The following is a 26,357-nucleotide window of genomic DNA, read 5'->3' as shown; positions in this document are numbered from 1 at the left end:
GAAATGTATAATAGTATACATTTTCTAATATGTACAATATATAATAATATAGTTGCTACCTAAAACAACATTTTTTTAATACTGGCAGGAAACAATTGTTCTCACTTTTTGTCCTTTAATGAATAGTTTGCATGGTGTTTCATTAATAAATATATAAGAGTCTGACTAGGTGGCGCAATGACCATTTAATTTTTGGAAATGTGTACATTACTGACATAGGGTGAGGGTTTCCACTTTGGGGTTCAGATATAGTGTCACATCCACTACAGCCTGTGACAAGTTTTTTTGGAGCTACCATTGACTCTTCAGCTCTTTTTGTATGTAAGCAGCTTCTATAGCAAGTTAATCACATGTGGCTGACAGCCAGTCTCACCTGCACCTGGCACCTTCCAGTGTTGAAGGTTCTGGCACCATCTTTAAGGGAATTCCAGCATTCCTCCACTTGCTGCAAGCCAGAGATCCCCTTGGCCTAGATGTTTCCAAGCATCTCAAGATGCTTTAATGATGTCACACTGATGCAGCCTTTGTGAAGGGCAGAAAAAGTCCTCCCATTATGCCTTGGCCCAGTTTGTAGAGGTTAGCAACTCCAGTAGACATCAATGCACTGGAAACCATTGTAGAAAGAGGATAATCGCTCTGTAAAAATAAGTGCCAACATTTTCTCACTGCATCCTCATGCTCAGGGTCATTATTCGGTCTAACTTTATAATCATGTTACATAGACATGCCCAGCTCATCATTACATGCATGATGTGCACTGAAGGGCTCACACCCATTATACTACCATTCCTCTAATAGTTCACATGTACATGCACATCCTACTGACAGGAGATGGCTCACTGCCTGGCAAGATTATGCTTTCTCGTGTTTGTACACACATTCCCATCACACTTAAACTTTCTCTTTCTCACATTGCAGGTCAACCTGATGCACAACATGAAGGAGAAGATCCAACTAGTAGAGGGCTTCCTTATCTCCATGTCCTCACTACATTGGAGAAACATGGGTGAACTAGCAAATGAGAATCAAGACCAATCTTGTGCTGAAGGGGAGATAGGCATGGCAGAAGCCAGCAGGCAATATTATTATTCTCACAAATGCAGCCACACTCTTACATTCCTCTATATAAAGTTCCCGCACTGGCTCAGATCACCATGAAAGTCCTGCCTTCTCAACCTTGTCCTCACCTGAGGCATGGTGATGCTCAGCTCAAACCACCATCAGTTGTCTCTCCTTTACTTACTTTATATAAGTGGTCATTTTTCTTCATCTAATTCTCTCTCCTCTTCCACAGGTATGAGGGTCAACAGATAGCCAAATTAAAGCAGGCACAGAGACTGCCCAGCTCAAGCAACTCTGAGGAAAAAGCCTCTGACACTTCATAGAACTCACTAATAAAGCATTCACTCCCACCTTCCTTCATTGAATGTTTAACTAGAGTACACTTGAGGTGACAATCTGGTGAGCACATCACTAATGTGTCCACAGATGGTGGAGGAAGAAAAACCCAAGCTTTCAGACACTCAAGTGGACTGCCAGACTAAACACCTGTTCCTCCCCAGGCAGGAGATATGGTTCAGGGTTTGGCCATAACTGGGATACAAAATATGCAGGGACAAGCAGGGAAACATTAGGCAAGGATGACAAGGTCCTCACTAAACATTAAATGAAAGATGGAGTCCACCCATCATTTGTGTACTACTGCTCCAGCACACAAAGCTCGGCTGCCTCCATTGAGAGAGTGACACATAGCTTAAAATTGTAGGTCTAGCAGCATGTACATTGACTGCTGGATGTGAGCTCAGACCTGCAATTCACTGGTCTAGCCATAGATGCCCAGCATCAATGATGATGTGAGGGGGGGATGAAGCACTCAATTTCTCTAAAGATGGCCCTTCTTCTCAAGGATACATGGAGAGCAAATGGGGAAGTCTGAGCATTTGTACACTTCATGATTCTGGAACCTCACTTGTTGAGAATACACAGCCATTGAAACAGTACAATGTAAGACTGTAACTGTTGTGATTTAGTTGAGTACCATATTGTTTGTATTGTATATTGGATTGCAAGATGGCAGCCCTCAGTAAATGCGTCCTGGTAGAAGCCACATGACTATGGCAAGCTAGGAGACACACTAGTACAAGTTTACATTTCTATTGCAAACATTCCCTTTACAAAAAAACGTATTACCTTGTATATTTTGAGTTATTGACTATCGAAACAACTGTTCTCATGTATTAGCAATGTTTTATTCTCATCAAGTCTCTACATATGCATTGCACACACAGCTTTTAAATTGTGCTGGCATCTTAATGGTAAGCTGTTAATGATTATTCCTTCTCTGGGAAGTGTGTTCCCGTGCCATTTGCTGTTACTGCCAGTATGTGTTGTTATTAGCATTTCTGTTCTTGGAGTGGTGTGGACCTCTTCAAACAGACTTCAGATCTAGCAATCTTCAGAGATTCTCACTGGCTCCTGGAAATGATCTACCCACATGAAAATTACAGAACACTGAAAACTTCAAAATAACCAGATGGGGTTTCCTCCTGGTCCATGATGTTGCAGGTGCTCAACCAGCTGCTGGCAAAGGTAGCAGACAACGTCTTGCGATTTCCTGAGACATCATTGGTGACATATGCAGATAGCTGTATGTAGCCTCAACTTCAGACCAATGTTTGCCATCTATGTTGATGTTCTTGTGCAGTTTTGCCTCCATAGGGTAGTGAACTGCTGGTGGTGGCTCTTGAACATGTTGTTGTTGCTCTTGCATGTGCTGTTGACTTAGGAGCAGCTGATGCTCACAGCTTTTTCTGAAAATCAAAATGACCAAAGAAATGGCAGGATTTATCTTTGCCATTGGATGTGGCTTTCTGGAGATCTATGGAGACAGTAATGTCATGCAGATCTTTCTCTTAGACTTGCATACTGCCAGCCTGCCCACCATGTGGAAAGTCAGTTACCTTGCAATGTTTTCTTCAGTCCAACCATTATATGTTCCACGAGAAGCTGCATCTCGAGTGGCTTTGAAGAACAGTTCCTTGTGAGCAAGGTGTCATGCAATGGTGCCAGTGCACATTGCCTGGATATTCACAGTATACCTTCTCATGCACAATAGCTTGCCTCAAGATAATTGATGCAGAACCCTTCTAACATATCCTTGATATGATGGTGCTGCCAACAACCACTGCCACCACCAGTCCACAGCTCCTGCCACTTTGCTCCTCATCATCCAGCTGGGACACCAAAACGCGCAGTTATTAGATGGTTGGCTTGTAACTTTGGAGCAATGTTTACATTTACATCGTCACCTCATGATCTGTTAGATATGCAGCAACCTGTCAAATGAACTTTGAATCCACAACTGCAAGAAATCTTGTTGGAATATGCGTACATGAGTGCTGTTGATAATCTGGTAATGTATCTAATTGTCCATGCACTGGACTCTTGATTAATATGAGAGACCCTCTTCAGTTGGCTAAAACATGCAAGGTATAATTTTGCCTCCAATAAAAAATTCTCCCACTTTGACTACAGCCATTTCTATTTCAACAGTTTTGTACAATAAATTTTGATACTCTTTCAGCCAGGAGATATTCAGCTTATTCACTGGGCCATTCGACAAACACCACCACCACACCCTTCCCGGTGACCATCTCTCCTGTCTATGGTTCCATAACCCTTCACGCTACCTTCCTGCACCAGTAATTATTGTTACCATTGATATTCTCATCCTTCCCCCTCAACTACAACTTTCAACTGTCCTTGGATTCCTGTGACTGTTTCCCTTTGCTTAGATAACCCAGCCAGCTAGCCATTATCAGTATTGATAATGCCCTGGACAGACCCTTCACCACTGCAGACTGACTGCAGGCTAACAAGTCCGGCAGTTGTGGAGCACCCTGACTGACTAAAGCATACATTACTACTTATCCTCCCTTCTCCCTTCACTGCTTTCACTGATAATTCAACTTCTTATTTATCACTTTTGTGACTCAGTGCAGCTCAGCCACATGCAATCCTTTGAAATTTTCATTGACCTGCCATTCAGCCATAAGCTTGGTGGGCGATTAGCTGAAAACTATTGACATGTGCTAGTTAGACATGAAGATAGCCCAGGAAGCCAGAATGCCTTGATCTGCTTTGATCAGACAACTGCACTTGAATAAGTGAGTGTACATTGTTACAACCCGGGGTAAATTCTCCTACTTAATTTAAAACCAGCAACACAGAAAAGATGTATCCCATGCAGTAATCTGTGAAAATTCCATAGACCAAACATCGACTGGGACTGCCATAGTGTTAAGGGTTTAGATGGAGAGGAATTTCTTAAGTGCGTACAAGACAATTTTCTGATTCAGTATGTGGATGTACCTAATAGAGACGGTGCAAAACTTGACCTACTCTTGGGAAATAAGGCAGGGCAGGTGACTGAGATGTCAGTGGGGGAGCACTTTGGGGCCAGCGACCACAATTCTATTAGTTTTAAAATCGTGATGGAAAAGAATAGACCAGATCTAAAAGTTGAAGTTCTAAATTGGAGAAAGGCCAATTTTGACGGTATTTGGCAAGAACTTTCCAAAGCTGATTGGAGGCAGATGTTCACAGGTAAAGGGACGGCTGGAAAATGGGAAGCCTTCAAAAATGAGATAAGAATCCAGAGAAAGTATATTCCTGTCAGGGAGAAAGGGAAGACTGGTAAGTATAGGGAATGCTGGATGACTAAAGAAATTGAGGGTTTGGTTAAGAAAAAGAAGGAAGCATATGTTAGGTAGAGATAGGATAGATCGAGTGAATCAGTAGAGTGTAAAGGAAGTAGGAGTATACTTAAGAGGGAAATCAGGAGGGCAAAAAGGGGACATGAGATAGCTTTGGCAAAGGATTTTTATAAATATATTAAGGACAAAAGGGTAACGAGGGAGAGAATAGGGCCCCTCAAAGCTCAGCAAGGTGGCCAAAGATCAGCAAGCCACAGAAAATGGGGAAATACTAAATGAATATTTTGCATGAGTATTTACTGTGGAAAAGGAGATGGAAGATATAGACTGTAGTGAATAGATGGTGACATCTTGCAAAATGTCCAGATTATAGATGAGGAAGTGCTGGATGTCTTGAAATGGTTAAAGGTGGATAAATCCCCAGGACCTGATCAGTGTACCAGAGAACTCTGTGGGAAGCTAGGGAAATGATTGCTGGGCTTCTTGCTGAGATATTTGTATCATCGATAGTCACAGGTGAGGTGCCGGAAGACTGGAGGTTGGCAAACGTGGTGCCACTGTTTAAGAAGGGCGGTAAAGAGAAGCCAGGGAACTATAGACCAGTGAGCCTGACCTCAGTGGTGGGCAAGTTGTTGGAGGGAATCCTGAGGGACAGGATGTACATGTATTTGGAAAGGCAAGGACTGATTAGGGATAGTCAACATGGCTTTGTGCATGGGAAATCATGTCTCACAAACTTGATTGAGTTTTTTGAAGTAACAAAGAAGATTGATCAGGGCAGAGCAGTAGATATGATCTATATGGACTTCAGTAAGGCGTTCAACAAGGTTCTCAATGGGAGACCGATTAGCAAGGTTAGATCTCATGGAACACAGGGAGAACTAGCCATTTGGATACAGAACTGGCTCAAAGGTAGAAGACAAAGGGTGGTAGTGGAGGGTTGTTTTTCAGACTGGAGGCCTGTGACTAATGGAGTGCCACAAGGACCGATGCTGGGTCCTCTACAGAAATGATTTGGATGTGAGCATAAGAGGTACAGTTAGTAAGTTTGCAGATGACACCAAAATTGGAGGTGTAGTGGACAGCGAAGAGGGTTACCTCAGATTACAACAGGATCTGGACCAGATGGGCCAATGGGCTAATGGGCTGAGAAGTGGCAGATGGAGTTTAATTCAAATAAATGCGAGGTGCTGCATTTTGGGAAAGCAAATCTTAGCAGGACTTATACACTTAAAGGTAAGGTCCTAGGGAGTGTTGCTGAACAAAGAGACCTTGGAGTGCAGGTTCATAGCTACTTGAAAGTGGAGTTGCAGGTAGATAGGATAGTGAAGGTGGCGTTTGGTATGCTTTCCTTTATTGGTCAGAGAATTGAGTATAGGAGTTGGGAGGTCATGTTGCGACTGTACAGGACATTGGTTAGGCCACTGTTGGAATATTGCATGCAATTCTGGTTTCCTTCCTCTCGGAAAGATGTTGTGAAACTTGAAAGGGTTCAGAAAAGATTTATAAGAATGTTGCCAGGGTTGGAGGATTTGAGCTATTGGGAGAGGCTGAACAGGCTGGGGCTGTTTTCCCTATAGAGGTTTACAAAACTATGAGGGGCATGGATAGGATAAATAGACAAAGTCTTTTTCCTGGAATCGGGGAGTACAGAACTAGAGGGCATAGGTTTAGGGTGAGACAGGAAAGATATAAAAGAGACCTAAGGGGCAACTTTTTCACACAGAGGGTGTTGCGTGTGTGGAATGAGCTGGAGAGGATGTGGTGGAGGATGGTACAATTGCAACATTTAAGAGGCATTTGGATGGGTATATGAATAGGAAGGGTTTGGAGGGATATGGGCCAGGTGCTGGCAGGTTGGACTAGATTGTGTTGGGATATCTGGTTGGTATGGACAGGTTGGACCGAAGGGTCTGTTTCCATGCTGTACATCTCTATGACTCTATGACCAAGAACTAGTTAAATTAAAAATGAACAACTTATAAGAAATAATGTATAACAGGGAATAATTAACTAACAACTATTTACAATTTCTTCCTCTAACCTGTTACCTTCCCTTCTATAATACTAGTCTGATAAAACTCCTGATTATGATTTACAAAACAAAACTTCTTATTTCAAAAGCAGGCAGCTTTCGTTTTCTCTGAATTCTGGTCTTCTTCTTCTTCTCAGGGGTTTCTGCTTCACAGGCTATTGATCGATAAAGGTACCTTTTGAGAGGGTGATTTTTCAGGCAGTCTTTTTACATATTGGGGCTTGGCAGTTCTCCTCTCAACTGTTCAATATTCCCTGGTCTTACACCCCCGCCAAAGCATCAGATTGTGTCATTGGCTTTTAAGAATGACAATATACTAAATTCAAACTTGATTGCAGTTTGGTATTTTTGGGGATATACTTTAAACTGATTGGCCTAATTCAAATCTGTTTTGTCATTTGCAGGCAACCAGCTAACCACGTTTTTAGACCAAATGTTAGATTATATTTCTTTTCAGAACACTTGGTTCTGTTACTTTTAACTCTCTTAAAAGGTACACTGTACCCACATCTTCATAACACCTCCCCCCTTAAGAAAAAAAGAACCATCATCATGAAAAGATGGCTTCATTTTTTTCTCTACTTTTTAAACACATTACCCTAACATACAGATAACTTTAATAAAGGTTTACCTTAACTTCTTCCCAAATACCTATATACATTAAATAAAGACAAATCTCATCTAAACTCAGTTAAGTTCGCGATAACGCATCTGCGATTACATTCTTCCAAGCCACAACTTGGATGATTTTTAAATGAAAAGTCTGTTACATAAGACCCCAAATAGTCTCTCATTCTTGTCTATAAAGCTTTCTAAGAATGTAAGTAGATTGTGGTCAGTGTATACGACAGTCTCAGACATATTGCTCGTGACATACACATTAAAATGTTGTAAGGCCAACTGGCAGTTCAATCCCATCCTCATCTTCCTGTAGGAATACAGGCCCAACTCCTATATCACTTGCATCGATGGCGACATCAAAAGGTTTTGAAAAGTTTGGTGTAGCTAAAACTGGTTTATTGGTTAATATAGCTTTCAAATGGTCGAATGCCTCCTGATATTGTTCCATCCACCGAAACTGTGTTCTTTTTCACCAAGTTTGGAACAAACTTCTGGTAGAATCCGCTGAGTCCTAAGAATCGACGCACCTCTTCGTGGTTGGTCATGGAAATTCCTCAATGGCCTTCATATTTGCATTCTGTGTGGTTAACCTTCCATGACTGATGTCCCAAGAACGTCACCTCTGCTTTTGCAAATTCTGTTTTATTTAAGTTTATCACCAGTTTTGCTTCTCATAGTTATTTAAAGAGCTCTGCCAACTGTTCCATGTGATCTTTCTAAAGATCGCTACATTGTCCAAATAGACTGCACAGTTTGTTAACCCAGCCACAAATCTGTTCATGAGTCTTTGTAATGTGGCAGGTTCATTCTTCATCCAAAGGGCATCACTTTAAACTGATATATCCCATTTGGGGTTTCAAACGCAGAAATTTATTTTGCCGACTCTGATAAAGGTACCTGCCAGTAACACATATTAAGTCCAACTTGGTGATGTAACTGGCTTGTCTGACTTTCTTGTTACAGTCTTTCTTGTTACAATCTAGGAATTGGATATGAGTCAGATTTTGTAACGGTGTTGACTTTCTGATAATCCACACAGAATCATTGAATCCAGTCTGGTTTGGGAACTAATACAATCGGCGAACTCCATTTGCTCTGGCTTGGCTTGTTGTCGTTCTCATTGAGCATGGCCTCCACCTCCACCTGGACCTGTCTGGCTTTAAAAGAATTAAAGCGATAGGGATGTTATTTTATTGCCTACGTCTACTTCATGGACAATAGCATTAGTCCTCCCCATCTGATTCTTACATATGTTCTTACACTGCAGTAACAAATCTTTCAACTGTGTTCTTTGCTCCTGAGACAGATCACTTACTAACCTATCCCACTCCTCAAGGACTACATTTTTAAATCTATTTCGAGGCACCTCAAATTCCACGTCATCTGGATTTGATTCCACACTCTGTGGGGCAGTAACTAACACCTTTTTCTCCAGTTCTTTCTCTCTAGTATAACATGGTTTTAACATGTTCATGTGACATACCCGATCACCCCTCACCGCCCCCCCCCCCCCCCAATCTGGCATCTTTACTAGATAGTTCACCTGACTCAACTTTTTCTCAATTTGATAGGGACCACTAAACCTGACTTTGAAGGGATCGCCTATCACTGGTAAGGGTACTAACACGTTCATTCTACACTGTGCTCTCTTTAGGTGCTGTTTAGCTAACTCACCTACTCGATTTAGTCTCTCCCTCACTTCCGATACATGATGTCCAACTTTGGTCCTGTCATTTTTTTCATTAATTTCAAAGGGCCTCTCACTTCAAAGGGAGTGAACCGAGTAGATCCATTTGGGGCATCTCTAATGGCAAACAATACAAATGGGATACCTTTATCCCTATCATCCGGGTAGTCCTGATATATGCTCTCAACATGGTCTTCAAGGTCTGACGCTACCTTTCTAAAGCTCCCTGGGATTCAGGATGATACACACTGGATTTAAAGTTCTGTATACCTAAGCTATCCATAACCTTCTTAAACAGATTAGCATCAACTGAATCCCTCTGGGTAGCCCATAACATGTGAAGAAAGCTACTAACTCCTCTACTACTCTTTTATCCTTGATACCCAGTGATGGAATTGCCTCCGGAAATCTGGTTGACACATCCATTATAGTTAACAAGTACTGGTTCCCACTTTTAGTTCTCGGGAGAGGACCCACACAATCAATTATAATCCGCCTGAAAAGTCCTTCAAGTGCGTTAATTGGCAACAAAGGTGTTGGTTTTCTCACCGGCTGTTGGTTATCTACTATTTGGCAAATATGACATGTACGGCAAATGTTAACCACATCCTTGTGCATTCCTGGTCAAAAAATGTTTTTGTACCATAGCCTGAGTCTTTGTTACACCTAGGTGACCTCCTACAGGTAGTTCATGCGCCACCCATAACACTTCCTGTCTGTATGCTACCGGCAACACAAGCCAGTGCACTTTGGCCCATTTCTCCTCTGCACTAACCTGCTGTGGTCTCCATTTCCTTTAGGATCTTACCTTTTAGGTAACAACCTTCCAGAATGTTATCTGCCTCCTTTTCAGAGTACGCATCCACACATGTATCTTTTATCACCTTGTCTTGCTGTTGCAAATCTCTTAGCCATTCAAGAATAAACACTTCTGTCTGACCCTCTGCCTTTACATCAAACAGGGTATCTGCTAACTGAACCTCAACTCCTTCACCTTTCTTTCTAACTTTCACTTTGTGCTGTGACTTTTATGATAGTAGGATCTGGTTACCACACAATCTGGGAAAATACCAGGATATTTCCGTTTTGATTCCTCAGTTTCTCAGTCTTCCTAGAGCTTCTCCACAACAAGGAGTGTCACTCCCACCTTGGATTCTGCGGAATCATTCCAAAGAACAAACTGAATTCCTGGAACTGACACACTGTCAATCACACCCACTGTAACTTCCCTAGTCTTGAGGTGGCACTCCAACCTGATCTTACACTCAGGGAATGCTACATTTCTGTCCGTCTATCCCATAAATTACCACACTCAGGTAACAGATCAGAAAGAGTGCATATTCGCACATTTCTTACTTTCAGTGACTGGTTTGAACCTTCTGTCTCTCTCTTTCCTCTCTCTTCTGTCTCATTCTTTTTCCCTTTGTTTATCCAACTCCATTTTCCTCAATTGTAATTTACGTTTTTCTGCCTCTGCTGCACTTGTCTGTTTCTCTGATACACCCAAGTGTTTGAGTAATTCGTTTACAATTTCAGCTTTACTTTTGTCCTTAGTTAAAACCAAATCTAATTTATTTGTTAATTCTAAAAGTATGTCCTTTTTGTTTCCTTCTAAAATTTCTTGGCAAAGTTGAGATTCATCTTAAAATTGCTAAAGAGGTTCTAGGATTTTAAGAGCCATTTCTCTCTTTTTAGTCAACCGCAAGTCACCGAAATTAAACAAATCGACTCACCTACGTTTAATTTAAGTCCCGGAGGAGCCCCCAAACTGTTACGACATGGGCAAACTCTCCTGCTTAATTTAAAACCAGCAACACAGAAAAGATTTATCCTGTGCAGTGATCTGTGAAAATTCCATAGACCAAGAACTAGTTAAAGTAAAAACTAACAACTTTAAGAAATAAAGTATAACAGGGAATAACTAACTAACAACTATTTACAATTCCTTACTCTAACCTATCTGTTACCTTCCCTTCTATAATATTAGTCTGATAAAACTCCTGATTATGATTTACAAAACAAAATTTATCTCAAAACCAGGCAGCTTTTGTTTTCTCTGAATTCTGGCCTTTCTTTTCTTTTTAGGGGTTTCTGCTTCACAGGTTACTGATCGATAAAGGTACCTTTTAAGAGCGCTATTTTTCAGGCAGTCTTTTTACAAACTGGGGCTTGGCATTTCTCCTCTCAACTGTTCAATTTCCCCTGGTCTTATACCCCCAAAGCATCGGACAGTGTCATTGGCTTTTAATTGGAATTTGGTATTTTCTGGATATAATTTAAACTGATTGGCCTAATTCAAATCTGTTTTGTCATTTCCAGGCAACCAGCTAATCGAGTTGTTCAACCAAATGTTACATTATATTTCTTTCAGAACACTTGGTTCTGTCAGGTATTCTGTTGCTTTTAACTCTCTTAAAAAGATAGAGTATACCCACATCTTCATAACAAAATAAATAATCAGCATCATACAAAGCCATATCACTACGAAGACAAAGGACAAATACTTGCCCCAAAGTAGCTGAAAAATTAAGTACCAAGTACAAGAAAGGCCTATTTAAAGCTGGCTCAGTTACTGTTGTTTTGCTTAACTAATAAATTAGTGACAGTATAAGTCACTATTGTGAATTTCAGTTTAATACAGATGTGCCAAATGGCCTTCCTGCTCTTAAAACCTTTCACTCACGTTTACACACTTACATCCAGTTCCCCAGATCTTTCTCTAATTCCTGCCATCAGTCTTCTTTCATCACATTTCCAACCATAATTTTTCCAGCTTCAGTTCCCACCTTCTGCCTTACCTTTAAAGTCTCTAGTGTCCACTTTATTCTGGTTGTTCAGAACCTATACATGTGCTCTGGGCTACACCAGTGTTAGAGGTTGATCAATATAATTCTGCTAACACTGACCAACTTCTCCTGCCACTAGATGAAACCTAGTCAATTAAAACTTCATCCGGAGAGTTTAATTTTAATATTTAGTTATTATTAATTGTTATGATGGCCCTCTTATGGTGCATTGGCCATGTCCCTACCCCTGGACCAAGAGGCCCAGGTTCAAGTCCCACTTGCTCCAGAAGTAGGTTGATTAGAAGAATAAGAAATCTAAGTCATTGAGATCACAGGTTTGGAAGGCAAGGTCTAAGTAGCCTTGCTGAGTTGTTGCAGTGAATCTTGTAGATGGTACACACTGCTACCACAATTGACAGGGATTGTATAATTTCTGGAGATGCTGAAGCAATGTTCAAAACTCATAACATCAGCAAACATCCCCACTTCTGACATTATGATGAAGAGAAATTAATTGTTGAATTAACTAGCTAAAGATGGTTACGCTTAGTTTACTACCTTCTGGAACTTCTGCAATGATGTCCTGATGTTGAGAGGAGTGATATCCAACAACCACAACCATCTTCCTTTACTTCAAGTATGACTCCAACTAGTGGAGAGGTTTGCCAAGACAGTAACCCTCACTTCTTTCTGGAGGTCAGCTCATTTGTTTATATTTGAACTAATGAAGTAAAAATCAGAAAAATAGCCAAGAAAACTAAGCGTTCTATGAAACAAGTTCATTTATTATAATAAAAATTCTATCAAAACTCAGTTTTTTTGGTAAGAATTAGAGGCAATATATACTTTCCAACTGATATCTTCGAATGCATATTTTGTCTTATCCTTGTAACAAAGATTATTTAGGACAGACTAATGGACACTTTGCGCCATAGCCCTCCACACAGACAGTTCTTAATCCACCGTTGCTCCCATTGTTTAACTGCAGTCGACTTGTTTGGTGATTTCAACATGGTGTTACACCCACATCTGTTTGAAAGAAAAAAAAAGAATTCAGTCATTCCAATCTAACCCTTAGACATCAAACTCCTGGTTAAACATATTTCATACAAATGGCAGTACTTCTGCTGAATAGGCATTACTTCCAGATGTTGTTGTTAAGCTAAGAGAAGTTACCAAACTAACAGCTTGTATCGTTAAATACAGAAGAACCCCAATTATCCGAATGAGATGGGTAGGCACTATTTCGTTTGGATAATTGATTATTCAGTTAATTGATTCAATGCCTTTCCCTGGGGCTCAGAGTTTTCTGTAAAGTCTGCTCCCTGTTCAGGAGATGCGGCAGCGCGCGCGCGCGTGTGGGTCCACCCCCCCCCCACCCCCGTATAACCTCGCTCCCCAACCCCATCCCCCCCGTACAACCTCACTCCCCAACCCCATCCCCTTACCAGAGCAGTCAGACTGGACACCAACAACAAGACTGCTGCTGCTGCTGCCTTTTGGAGGGTGAGTCTCCAAATAGCATAAACACACAAGTTCTTTGACAGGTTCCACCTTTGCCCTGTACAGGACAATATTGGAGAAGTTATCTAGGGAAGGGGGTTTAGGGTACAAGAGAGAGAGACAGACAGTCATTTAGAGACAGTGCCTGTGCTCCCATCAGTCCAGGACTGTTCTTGGCAGCACTTTTAATCACTGTAAACAAAAAACACGATCAGTGTTGGACACATGTCTTTGATGTTACATTTCTGTCGGGACCTTGACATCTCCTTCAGATAATCCGATTTTCGGATAATTGAGGTTCCTCTGTAGACAGATTCACAGTTAGAGCAATGTGGGGAGATCTTTTGGTCAACTTAATACTTATACTAACCATCACAAAAAAAGAATTCTGACAAATGAAGCAGCTGGATCTATGAAAACCCATCACTGGTGCTCAGCTGTACAGGTAAACTCTTACATAAATTGCCTTTTCATTTTTTTGCTGCTTACCTAGTACAGGATTTGGTTTCTTCAGTTGGACAGACTCCTAAACTAAGTCTCCTTAAGTTGTCCATTTTCTGATACCCTGGTGATCTGCATGTAACATGAATTTGAAAGCATATCAGGTATAATGACAAGGAATTATCATGACAGAGTAATACAGTGGGGTTTATTTACATGCATTCCAAATAGTGGGAAAACAAAGTTTAAATCTATTATGGTGCTTCAGCTTTTTGCTTGGGCTGACAGCAGAAATGATTCAGTATTTATTCTGAACAGGATTGTATTTATTCATATGGAGCTTACTGAAGCTGGCTGCCCAACATCCTGGACACATGTCTATGACTGCAGCAAAGAATCGTTCAGTTATTAAGCTCATTCCCGCCATGCTGAGAATTTGGACTGAGCACATGTAAGGAATACAAGATTTCATTCTGGAATCTCAACCAAGCATCCTAGAGGAAGCTCATTTCCAAACTTCAATAACAATATTAAATCAAGGAAAATGTTTACAATACTAAGGCTTGTTGACTATCAGTGCTATTTCGGAGTCTTTCCTGAAGGCAGCCCAATATTTAGCTATGACAGTTCTTAAATTGACATGCAGTACAACAGACAAATAAGAAAACATTTTTTTAACAGAAAGTCATAAGTTTATTCTCAAATAAATGTCTTCAGTGTTAGTGCACTTATAAACATTAATACAGGAGCTTGTAAAACTATTCATGATGGCATTAAAGCAAACTCAGCATGGTAAGAACAACTAGGTGAGCATTTAAAAAGCAAAATAGGAAAATTACCTTGCAAAAATATCTAGCTGAGAGGTTGCAAAGTGACTGGGTACACTGATCGGCTTTCCAAACTGCAGTTTTAACAGCTGTTTACTCTGTAATTTGCCAATAATTCCATCATTCACTGGCAACCAGTCCATGCTGGGAACAAGCAGTTGGCTGGGAAGCAGACAACATTCATCAATCAGATTGTCATCAGGTTCAGTTATATGATTTTCATCTCTACCTGAAAAAAGTATTGCGAGAAGCATTAGACCTTACGAAAAGCAACTTTATATTATTTATTAAGCTGCAAGTTTGGTTTCTTGGGCATTCAACATTTACAATATTAAATAATACTGAATGCTAAGTACAGAGTCACCATTAAAAAGAAAAAACTTTATGAACGTCAAATTAAGGAAATTTTATTTTTTCCTTCTGAGTAGCTATACACAGATTTTAATCTTAGTTACTGCAGTCCCAATAATGTTTCAACTTAATCATATTCTGTCCTTTGTAAAAGACTGGACATTAACCAATGCACCCATTGAAAAGCATCCCTCAGATCCAAAGTAATAGCCAACTAGCAAGACAACGAAAGCTCGTAGAGATGAGAATCTTCCTTTTTGAATATTAAAAATACAAAGCTCAGTAATAAACAAAGTTAGCAAGAATTTATATTATTGACCACCATTTCTAATCCTTCATGTGTTAGGTCAGCGATCGTATGTGACCCCTGCACATATCTATTTCAGACTTTTGTTTCCTTTAGTCGGGGAAATCTCAGACTAGGGGACATAGTTTAAACGAATGACCCTTTATTTTGTAGCTGAGATGCAGAAGAATTTATTTGCTCAGAGGATACTGAATGTCTGGAATTCTCTAACCCCAGAATTGTAGATGCTAGATCACAAAGTATTGAAATAGAGGAGTTGAGATCTAGGGTAACATCAGCTGTTATAGAATAGTAGGATAGGGTTGAAGAGATTAATGTTCTCCTTCTGCTTCTATTTCTTATGTTCAATTTAAACTTGCTGAGTTCTAGTCTTAAAATTTTAAAATGTGGTGAAGCAAATTAATTGTGTTTTTAAAAGTTTCAGACTTAGATTTATGGCTCGATGCTCTAACTATATCCCAATAATGCGACTTCAGTTCAACTTCAGAAGACCATTTTCCATATAACAATTTTTCTTTGACTCATATCAAATTTCCTGTGTGTGGTCTCTTGTGCTGTGAGCCATTTTTTAGGAGGTACACGGATCCAGCTCACATAGTAGCACCCTATTATATTAGTCTGAGTGGGAATCAAGCTAAGGACATGCAATGCTAAAGTATCATATCAAATCACTATCACTCAAACTTCAGAACTTTTGTTTTAAGTAAACGGCAAGGAATATTTCACAAATTAATCAATAGAGATAAAGCTAACCTAAGACCTAATCCTGACATAATGCTTTATTCTTGAATGCTAGAATTTATTTCAGTATTGTGTTACAGATGCAGTTATTTCTACAGTCAGGACTGCAAATTAAAATTCTCTTGGGGACACATTATGCCACAATCAGTTTGCCATTTTCTAACATATAAGGAGATGTGAGCATCCATAAGTTTAACAAAAAGGTTCCAGTTTACTTATTTGAAAAAATACACCGAAAGGGAGTAATTTTTAATAGTAAAACTTGAAATAAATCCAGCAAAACACATTCTGAAACTGTAGTACTACAGGACATAACACAACTGAATACACTGAGCCAGTCCGTTACTTAAGTAGCTGATCAAAATTATTCAACAGTTTTCTGGATTAAAATGGTAGGGAGAAATTTTCTGAATTGGATTGTCTTACTTTACGGACTAATGTATGACCTGAACAGAAGATTACCACTCAACCCTTCAAGGCCCCTCCATCATGCAATAAGGTCATGGCTGATCAGTTTGTTTCTGAAATCCAGATTCCCATCCATGCCTGATAACATTAGATTCTTTTTAGACAAGGGAATCAACCTACTTCCATTTTAAAAATAATCACTAATCGTGACCTCAACTCAGAAGGTGGAGGAGATAGGGTCATTGAATTTTTAAAGAGAGAGGTGGATAGATCCTTGTTAGGAAAACAAATCTAGGGTTACTGGGATTTAAGGGAAAGTGGAATCCTGATCAGTCAGGATCTTATCAATCCTGTTGTGCAAGAATAAACAGCCTTTCCACATGCATCTTATCAAGATAGTTTAGGATGTTATAAACCTAAATCAAATAATCCTCCCTTCTGCTTTTAAATTCCAAAGAAATCAAACTCAGGCAGTTCAATATTGCCTCATAAGACAGCCTAATTATTCCAGGTATCAAACTAATAAAACTTCTCTAAACCACCACCTACAACGTATTTACGTCCTTCCTAAATAAGGAGATGGAAACTACACAGAGCATTTGATATGTGGTCTCATCAATACCCTGTATAACTGAAGCATAACACCCCTAATTTTAAGTTCAATTCGTCTTTTGATAAAGTATAACATCCTATTATGTTTCTAAATCATTTACTGTACCTCTATACTAACTTAGTGATGTGAATTAGGTCATCTAGCTCCTGCAACTTGGAATGCTGCTGTCATTCTCCATTTAAATAATATTGCTTTTTTATTCTTCTTGTCAAAGCGAGCAACTTCACATTATATTCCATTTACCAGACTTCACTATATTCCATTTGCCAGATTTTTGCCCACTCACTTTAATCTGGTTGTAATGGTTTGCATCCTTGTTATAACAACTTCACAAGATGCTTTTCTATGTACCTTCTGTCATCAGCAAATTTAGCTACCATGTCGTTAATGTGTTTATCTAAATCATTGATATATATTGTGAAAAACCCGAGGGCAGTACAGATACCTGCAGGAATCTGTCACACCCTGCTAAACTGATAAAGAACAGTTTATACATACTCTGTTTTCCACCAGCTAGTCAATCTTCTATTCATGCTACTATGTAATCGCCTACATCATGAGCTCCTGATTTGCATAATAATTTCATATGTGGAACCTTGTCAAATGCCTTCTGGACATCAAAGTATAGTACATCAATGTCTCTCCTTTATCCACAACTACACTATGCTATGCCTTGAAGAATTCCAATAAATTGGTTAAACACCATTTCATTTTCACAAATCCATCCTGACTTTTCTTTGTTACCTTCAGTTTCCCCAAGTGCCTAAACCTCCTTAATGATCAATTCAAACATCACCCACATAACACATCCAGCAAATTGCTTCATGTTTTCTGCCTCCTTTACTTTCAAATATTAATTTGATTGGAACATAAAGGGTGACTCTGATCTAATATTTACAGATGATCACCACCAACTTCAACACAATCTTATCGAAATAATATATGCAATTTGCCTCTACCCCCCTTTAGAAACAAACTGACTAAACCTGGATGAAAACGCCAGCTGGAAGAAAACGAGGACAGCAGAAGGAGGAGATCAGAGTCGAGAGTGTGGTGCTGGAAAAGCACAGCCAGTGAGGCAGCATCCGAGGAGCAGGAGAATTGATGTTTCGAGCATGAGCCCTTCATCAGGAATGGTAGGGTGGCCCAAGGGGGCTGAGAGATAAATGGGAGTGGAGGGAGGGAGGTAGGGGGGATGGTGGTGGTGGCTGGGGTTGCAAAAGGTAGATAAAAGTGGCGGGTGATGGCAATAGGTTGGGAGGGTGGGTGGAGCGGATAGGTAGGAAGGAAGATGGACAGGGAGAACAGTTCAAGAGGTTGGTGCCAAGTTAGAAGATTGGATCTGGGATAAGGTTGGGGGGGGGGAGAGAAATGAAGAAACTAGTGAAATCCACATTGATCCCGTGCGGTTGGAGGGTCCAAAGGCTAAAGATGATGCGTTGGGTGGCTACAGTTTGGCGGAGTGGGAGGGGGAGTTAGTGTTCAGCCACAGGGGTTGTTTAGTCAGTATGTTCCAGAGCGGTTCTGTGAAAAGTTCTGCAGGTTGGCATCCTGTCTCCCCAATGTGGAGGAGACCACATTGAGAACAATGCACACAGTAGATGACGGTGTGTGGAAGTACAGGTAAATCTTTGTTGGATGTGGAAGGATCCTTTATGGCCTTGGATGGAGGTGAGGGGGGAGGTGTGGGTGCACATTTTGCATTTCTTGCAGTGGCAGGGGAGGGTGGGTTGGTGGGGGGGGGCGGGCTGGCGTGGACCAAACAAGAGAGTCAAAGAGGAAATGGTCGCTGCAGAATGCAGATAGGGGTGGGTAGGGAAACATATCCCTGGTGGTGGGTTCTGTTTGTAGGTGGCGGAAATGGTGTAAGATGATGCTTTGTATCCAGAGGGTTGGTGAGATGGAAAATGATGACTAGAGGTGTTCTGTCCTTGGTATGATCAGAGGAGTGGGGTTCAAGGGCGGAGGTGTGGGAAGTAGAGGAGATGTACTGGAGGGCATCACTGACCACGTGGGAGAGGAAATTGCGGTCATTAAGGAAGGAAGCCATCTGGGATGTTGTATGTTCTATGGTGGAATTGGCCTTCCTAGGAGCAGATGCAGTGGAGGCGGAGGAATTGGGAGTAGGGGATTGCATTTTTACAGGAGACATGTTGGGAGGTGGTGTAGTCCAGGTAGCTCTGGGTGTCAGTGGGTTGAAATAGATGTCAATGTTGAGCCGGTCACCGGAAATGGAGCTGAAGAGGTCCAGGAAGGGCTGGGAGGTGTCAGAGATGGTCCAGATGAACTTGAGGTCTGGGTGGAAGGGGTTAGTGAAGTTGATGAACCGTTCAATCTCCTCATGGGAGCATGAGGTGGCACTGATACAGCCATCGATGTAACAGAGAAAAAGGTGGGGAATGGTGCTGGGTTAGCTGCAAATGATGGACTGTTCCACATACCCAACGAACAGGCAGGTATTGCTGGGCCCCATGGGGGGTGCCCATGGCTACGCCTTTTCTTTGGAGGAAATGGGAGGATTTGAAGGAGAAAATGTTGAGGGTGAGGACCAGTTCAGTCAATTGAATGAGTGTGCCAGTGGAAGGGCCGGCAGGAGAGGAGGGTTTGGAGGCCTCCGTCATGGTGGATGGATGTGTACAAGGACTGGATGTCCAACGTGAAGATGAGGCATTGGGGGCCAGGGAAATGAAAGTCACGGAGCAGGTGAAGGGCGTGAGTGGTGTCCCAAACATACGTGGGGAGATCCTGGACTAAGGGGAACAGGATAGTGTCAAGGTATGCAGTGATACGTTTGGTGGGGTAGGAGCAAGCTGAGATGATGGGTCGATCGGTGCAATCAGGTTTGTAAATTTTGGGTAGGAGGTAAAACCAGGCGCTGTGGGGTTCTCAGACTATGAGGTTGGAGGTTGTTGGCGTGAGATCCCCTGAGGTGAGGAGGTTGTGGATGGTCGGTAAGATGATGGTTTGATGGCGGGAGGCGAGGTCGTGGTTGAGGGGGCAGTAGGAGGAGGTGTCTGTAAGTTGGCACCTGGCTTCAGTGGTGTAGAGGTCGGTATGCCAAACTGCCACAGCACCCTTCTTGTCAGCTGGCTTGATAGTGAGGTTGGGGTTGGAGCGGAGGGAGTGGAGGGCTGTGCATTGAAAGGTGAGAGGTCAGAGTGGTTGAGGGGTGTGGACAGGTTGAGGCAAACACTGTGATGGTGGCAGTTGGAGATGAAGAGATCGAGGGCAGGTAACAGACCAGTACAGGGTGTCCAGTTGGATGGGGGTAAGAGTCCTAATGGAAAAGGTAAGCATAGAAAAAGGAGGCAGAGGCAGTAGACGAAAAGTTCGATGTTGCAATTCCAGAAGGACTAATTCCACCATAGAAAATCCCAAATAGCCCCCTGCTTCAAGGATTGCAATTTTCACTCCCACGTGGTTAACGATGCTCTCCAGTGCATCTCCTCCACTTCTCACACTTCCGACCTTGACCCCCACCCCTCCAATCACAAAAAGCACAGAACACCCCTGGTCCTCACCTTCTACCCCATCAACCTCTGCCATTTCCGCCACCTACAAACAGAACCCACCACCAGGGATATATATTTCCATCCCCACCCCTCTGCGTTCTGCAGAGACCACTCCCTCTGCAACTCCCTTGTTAGGTCCACGCCCCCCAACAACCCACCCTCCACTCCCAGCACCTCCCCATGCCACAGCAAGAAGTGCAAAACCTGCACCCACACCACTCTCCTCACCTCCATCCAAGGCCGTAAGGGATCCTTTCACATCCAACAGAGATTTACCTGTACTTCCACAAACGTCATCTACTGTGTCCGTTGCTCTTGATGTGGTCTCCCCTACATTGGGGAAACAGGATGCCAACTTGCGGAATGTTTCAGAGAAATCTCTGGGACACAAGCACTAAACAACCCCAACACACTTCGACTGAACACTTCAACTCCACCCCCATCCCCCCCACTTCGCCAAGGACATGTGAATCCTGGGCCTCCTACACCTCAAAACTCCAGTCACCCAATGCCTGGAGGAAGAACGCCTCATCTCCCACCTTTGGACCCTCCAATCGCACGGAATCAATGTCGATTTCAACAGTTTCCTCATCTCCACACCTTCCACATCTCCCCCCCCACCAAATCCAACCTTCCAACTCAGCACTGCCCTCTTGAACGGTCTTACCTGTCCATCTTCCTTCCCACCGATCCGCTCCACCCTCCTCTCCGACCTATTGCCATCACTTCATATCTTCATCTACCTATTGCATTCCCAGTTATCTTCCCACCAGCCCCACGCCTACTTATATCTCAGCTCCCTTGGGCCACCCCCTCATTCCTGATGAAGAGTTCATACTCAAAACGTCGACTCTCCTGCTCCTCAGGTGCAGCCTGACTGACTGTGCTTTTCCAGCACCATGCTTTTGAAAATGCCAGGGTGTACAATTTGAACTTACAGCAGAGCCAGAGTTTGGTGAGCAGTCGGAAGAGCAGTGACATGCTATCTTGGGTGTCGGATGTCGCGGTGTATATTGGCAGACAACCAGGCTTAAGGAGACCCCATATTCGGATCACCACCATTAGCTCTCTGAGCATTCCAAGCGAGGTGCCATCTCGGAGGAAACTAAATCCTGGCCGAACTGGAGAACCCTGAAAATACAGATTGTAACACCAGTAAGACACTAACCCACACGCGGAAGAAGCAAAGTACGGAAGGACTGTTTGATCAAAATATATTCTTGCCAATTATTTTATTATTTTTGTGGTGTAGAGTTAATTCTGCCTTAGTAATCTTTGTGTATCATTCCCTTCCCTGCTGAGCTGTGCAAACATCATTGTATGGGAAATAACTACCCCCATTTCAGATTCTATCCTATTCTATCACAGTGAATGTGATTTCAGACAAGCACAGCAACAGCTGCAGAACCTCCTGACCCTCAGGATGCTACCATCTGGGAAATTTTCATTCATCCAGCAGGATTTCTGAAAGATTGCATTTGTCCTTCATTGTTTTGAAGTCACTGGAATAGCTCAAAAAAGAGAGATCTGATTAAATAGCAATAACAGAAGTTGCTGGAAAAACTCAGCAGGTCTGGCAGCATCTGTGGAGAGAAATCAGAGTCAACGTTTTGAGTTCAGTGAGCCTTCTTTGGAACAGTTCTGAAGAAGTGTCACTGACCCAAAACATTAACTCTGACTTCTCTTCACAGATGCTACCAGACCTGCTGAGTTTTCCAGCAAAATTGTTTTTGTTTCTGACTTGCAGCATCTACAGTTCTTTTGGCTTTTTTAATCTGTTAACTGATGAACCAAAAAGCAGTTAATATGACATGAATGTATATTGTTCTTGTAGATCAAGTGGTCTGAATAAAGATATACACACATTTGAAAAGAAGAACAGGAATTTACTAATTGGTGCATCAAATCGATCACATTCAGGAATGATCAGCCTCATTTACATTTACAAATGTCGTTGAGACAAATGCCATAGATGTCGTTACAAATCAGAAGGGTACACAGATAATGTTAGGAAGATGATCACATTTAGTATAATTACTAGCAAGGTTAATTGTGCTGAATATATGTATGTGATGTATGTTCTATGCAAACTCACTCTCCTTAGTCATATAATTGCTGGAATAAAGGTGTGGGGAGGGAAAAAAAAATGAGGAAAAACTGATATTTCTTTCCAACTAAGTAAATATAGTCAAGCTGCAGCAGGTCAATGTAACTGTTCAATCTAACTACCACAAATATCTTACCACTGCTCTCCATTCTCTTGCCTTTTCCATGAATATTATTGTACATTATGCCATAATAATGGAACTAAAATCTCACATTTCTAAATGCTCAAGAAATATTTGTACACCGATCAGCATTCCTCAAGTTTCATGCCTAGGACATAATGGTTAGAGGTAGCCTGATTGTAAACATTTTGTGCAAACCCCAGATGTTATTTGTGGGCATATTTTGTATTCTGTTTAGGCACTCAAAATATTGAATTCTTATCCAAAACACCATTAAATAATCATAGGAACCAAAAAGGAAGTGCAAAAGGTAAGCAACAGAAGCTGCCTAATTTAACAGAACATGAGTGCTCCTCAATCACGTTCATGTGACCTTGATCCAATATTCATCTAATGGATGGATCAAACCAAATTTTAAAAAAAGGCAATTGATATCTTCTTCAATGAACTTGCTATACAAAGAATAGAATATTTTTAAAAACAAAATGGGGACAAAATTTGGAATCAGTTGGCATTAAATGAGTAAAACAATGCAGTACCCATTACAGAGTAACTTTTACTGTAAGTGGCAAAATAACACATTATCGGTTAGCCTCTGTCACATTTCCTAATTGGAGGAACAGTTTCACTTTTGGACTAAGGCACACTTGTTCATTGTTGCCTGTACTCTGAGATTGTCTGTTTAGGACAGAAATTTCTCAAACACTTAGAAAGAGAATCAAATTGATACTCCGAACATCCTGTTCAAAGAACTGAAATACTTATGCAAAATTGTTGGTGATGGACTGAACAATGCAGCCTTTAATCTTTGGGAAAGATTCTGAAAAGTTTTCATCTCTTTCTTGGCATAAATTCTATTTTGATAAAAAATATTTAAGTTATACCACTCTACATTAGGACTATACTCACTTGATTTGGCAAACTAGCCAGAAGGTATAGCACAAAGTCTCCAACCCACTGTATGAGCTGCTGAAGTGACTGTAACACCCATGCATCCAGGACAAACTCTTCAGTTTTCAGATTTATCATAACTTTATCGATATCTGAAACAAACATGTCAGTTAGACCCTTTAAACAATTGGTCACTTAAAGAATAGAAACATCAAGCATACTTTTTGTTTCTTTAAACATTCATACAACATGGATGTTGCTAGCAAGGTCAGCACTGACTTCTCATTCCTAATTGCTGTTGAAGAGTATGGATGGGCTGCTTTCTTAAATCACTACGGTTCAGTGCTATGTAGATACAAACAAGTTAGGTGGGGTCTTCCAGAATTTTGACTAGCAGGTGGTGCTGGTCCTATATGGCTGCTGCAGTTGCTTCCAGGCTTAGGGCTGGAAGGTGCTGAAGAAACCTCATTAATCTGCTGAATAAATTCATTTGCAGCAGTTACAGTACAGAGGGAGTGAATGCTTGAGGTGGCAACTGAGCAGTTAATCAAGTTGTTTTGTTTCTTAACCATTGAAATTCCAAGGAATAGAATCCTTATTTATGTAATCTCTCCTTATAAATTAACTCTTCAATTCCAGATGCCATTTGAAAAAGCTAATTGGAATTACATCCATGGCCTATGGATGCTTCCTAAGATGTGACGCCCAGACTATATGTATTATTGAACGTGTGACATAACCTGCACTTTGTATAGCAGATTATGTCACACCTTCAATCATACATATAGTAAGCACTCTTACTCCATCCTCAAATATAAAGGCCAGCATTCCACTTGCATTTTTAATTATTTTCTGTAGTTCATAATATTTTAATGATCTTTGGACTGTCCCACCCAACTACTTCTATCATGTCTCTTTGGACTCCATAGTTTCTGGCTATTCTCTATTTAGAAACCGTTCTGCTCTAACTTTTTTAGGTCCAAAATGGGTGACATCACATTTGCCTACAAAGTTCATTTCCCACAACTTTGTCTACCTAATTCATCAATACATTTCTGTTTATAATACTGTCTCCAGCAAATTAGGATATACGACTTTCTACGGAAATCATTTGATGTGGGGGCTCTGTCACTGTTGTCATTTTTCTCTTCATTTTTGTGGTTTTCCTTAAGCAAATTTAGAAAGTTCCTGACCCTGAATCAATATTGGTTCTTTTGCAATGTCTGGCATGTTGACCTCTTCTTCCAATGTACAGGATAACATTAAGTAATTAGAAACATGCCCATCAGTTTCTCCTTTAAGAGGATTGTTTGACTCCAGTTAGACATAGCGCTTCAAACAACATGTGCCCTCCTCATTCTTCCCACCAAAATGTATTACCTTGCATCAGGTTTGTCATAGTTTTCCTGTACATTTACTAAAGCCAACAAATCTGCGTCATCTATGTTGAACTTGTACTTCAATTCAAGTCCAAACATAACTGCAAAAGATGAACAGTGATCAAAAAGCCAATAATCCTTGATTACTAAATACCCACCATCTGACAAACTGATTAACTCTTACTCTGCTTTTCTTTTGTAACTAGGTTTTCTATCCAGATTGCTACTCGTCATGTGACTCTACATCTCCTAAAACTCTGCCATATATATCTATAGTCTACAAACAAAAGAAACCTGAAAGCAGCTTTGTAAACACAGGGTTTTGTAGTTGACCAAAGGAGTCTTGAGAAAGAGTGGTAAAACTCCATTATAAAAATGAATTCTTCATATGTTACAGAACAGCAGCATTGAACATAAGGTAATTCAGTCATATTTTTGTTTGAGAAAATCTGAAAGCACGCCATATCATTATACATTAGGGTTGTTGTAGCTAAATTTGGGAACAAACAGAGGCAGTCATTGCTTTGTTTTTTTATGTAGACTGCTTCTAGCCTCTAGAAGGATAGAAACTACAGTTTTCATGAGGAAGGCAGAGTTTCAAAAGAGGAGCAAATTACTGCAGATGCTGGAGTCTGTGCTAAAAACAACAAATGCTGGAGATCACAGCAGGTCAGGCAGCATCCATGGAGAGAGAGAGAGAGAGAGAGAGAGAGAGAGAGAGAGAGAGAGAGAGAGAGAGAGAGAGAGAGAGAGAGAGAGAGCGAGCGAGAGAACGCAAGCTTGTGTTTCTAGATGACTCTGATGAGAAGTCATTTAGATTCAAAATGTTAGATTACTCTCTCTCTCTATGGATACTGCCCGACCCACTGTGATCTCCAGAGTTTTGAAAGACTTTGGTAATTGAGATTGATGATTTGTATGCTGAATGGACTACTAGGTCAACTAATGATATTGCTATTCGTTATATCTGCCAGTTAATGCAAAATTTATCTTTCCAATTTGTCTGTGAATACAGATTTAATTTACATTGATTCTGGATTTAAAAGTATAGGTGGTTAGCTAAGTATATTTATTCTGTTTTGCTCAACTATTTTATAATAAAAATTCTTTGGGTTTAAACTGTGGAATTTTGTGCCTTCATAGGTTTTTGTAAATAACTGGGATTTCAGGTATCTTTTTGTTTTTAAAAGCAAGTTACCGGTCTCTACTGAGATTGTTACAATTTCATTTTGGAAAAGTAGTTAGAAGATTTACTCTAGCTTGCAGCTCGTGGAAAAAATCTACAATGGTCCTCCAAAAGCCTTGTAACAGA

General features: G+C 41.0%; 1 protein-coding gene across 2 annotated transcripts in view; it reads right to left on the bottom strand.

Moving 5' to 3' along the window:
- Positions 1-8,513: 8,513 nt before the first annotated feature.
- Positions 8,514-26,357, bottom strand: part of med16 (mediator complex subunit 16) — a 42,839-nt gene continuing 24,995 nt past the window's right edge. The window contains exons 10-15 of one of the 2 annotated variants that reach the window (XR_011964014.1): positions 23,685-23,818; positions 21,486-21,678; positions 14,628-14,844; positions 13,837-13,920; positions 12,691-12,873; positions 8,514-8,528 (exon numbers count right to left, since the gene is read on the bottom strand). Coding sequence is in view for 1 of the 2 variants with exons in the window: in XM_072593929.1 (XP_072450030.1) it covers positions 12,747-12,873; positions 13,837-13,920; positions 14,628-14,844; positions 21,486-21,678; positions 23,685-23,818 (755 nt within the window). In the remaining variant the exon portion in view is untranslated. Of the gene's footprint in view, positions 8,529-12,608; positions 12,874-13,836; positions 13,921-14,627; positions 14,845-21,485; positions 21,679-23,684; positions 23,819-26,357 lie in introns of those variants that run through there. The other variant, XM_072593929.1, reaches the window with a different exon arrangement.

The sequence above is a fragment of the Chiloscyllium punctatum genome, chromosome 24 (genome assembly GCF_047496795.1).
Source record: "Chiloscyllium punctatum isolate Juve2018m chromosome 24, sChiPun1.3, whole genome shotgun sequence".
Lineage (NCBI taxonomy): Eukaryota > Metazoa > Chordata > Chondrichthyes > Orectolobiformes > Hemiscylliidae > Chiloscyllium > Chiloscyllium punctatum.
The sequence above is the reverse complement of the archived record's forward strand: the minus strand, read 5'-3'. Positions and strand labels throughout refer to the sequence as shown.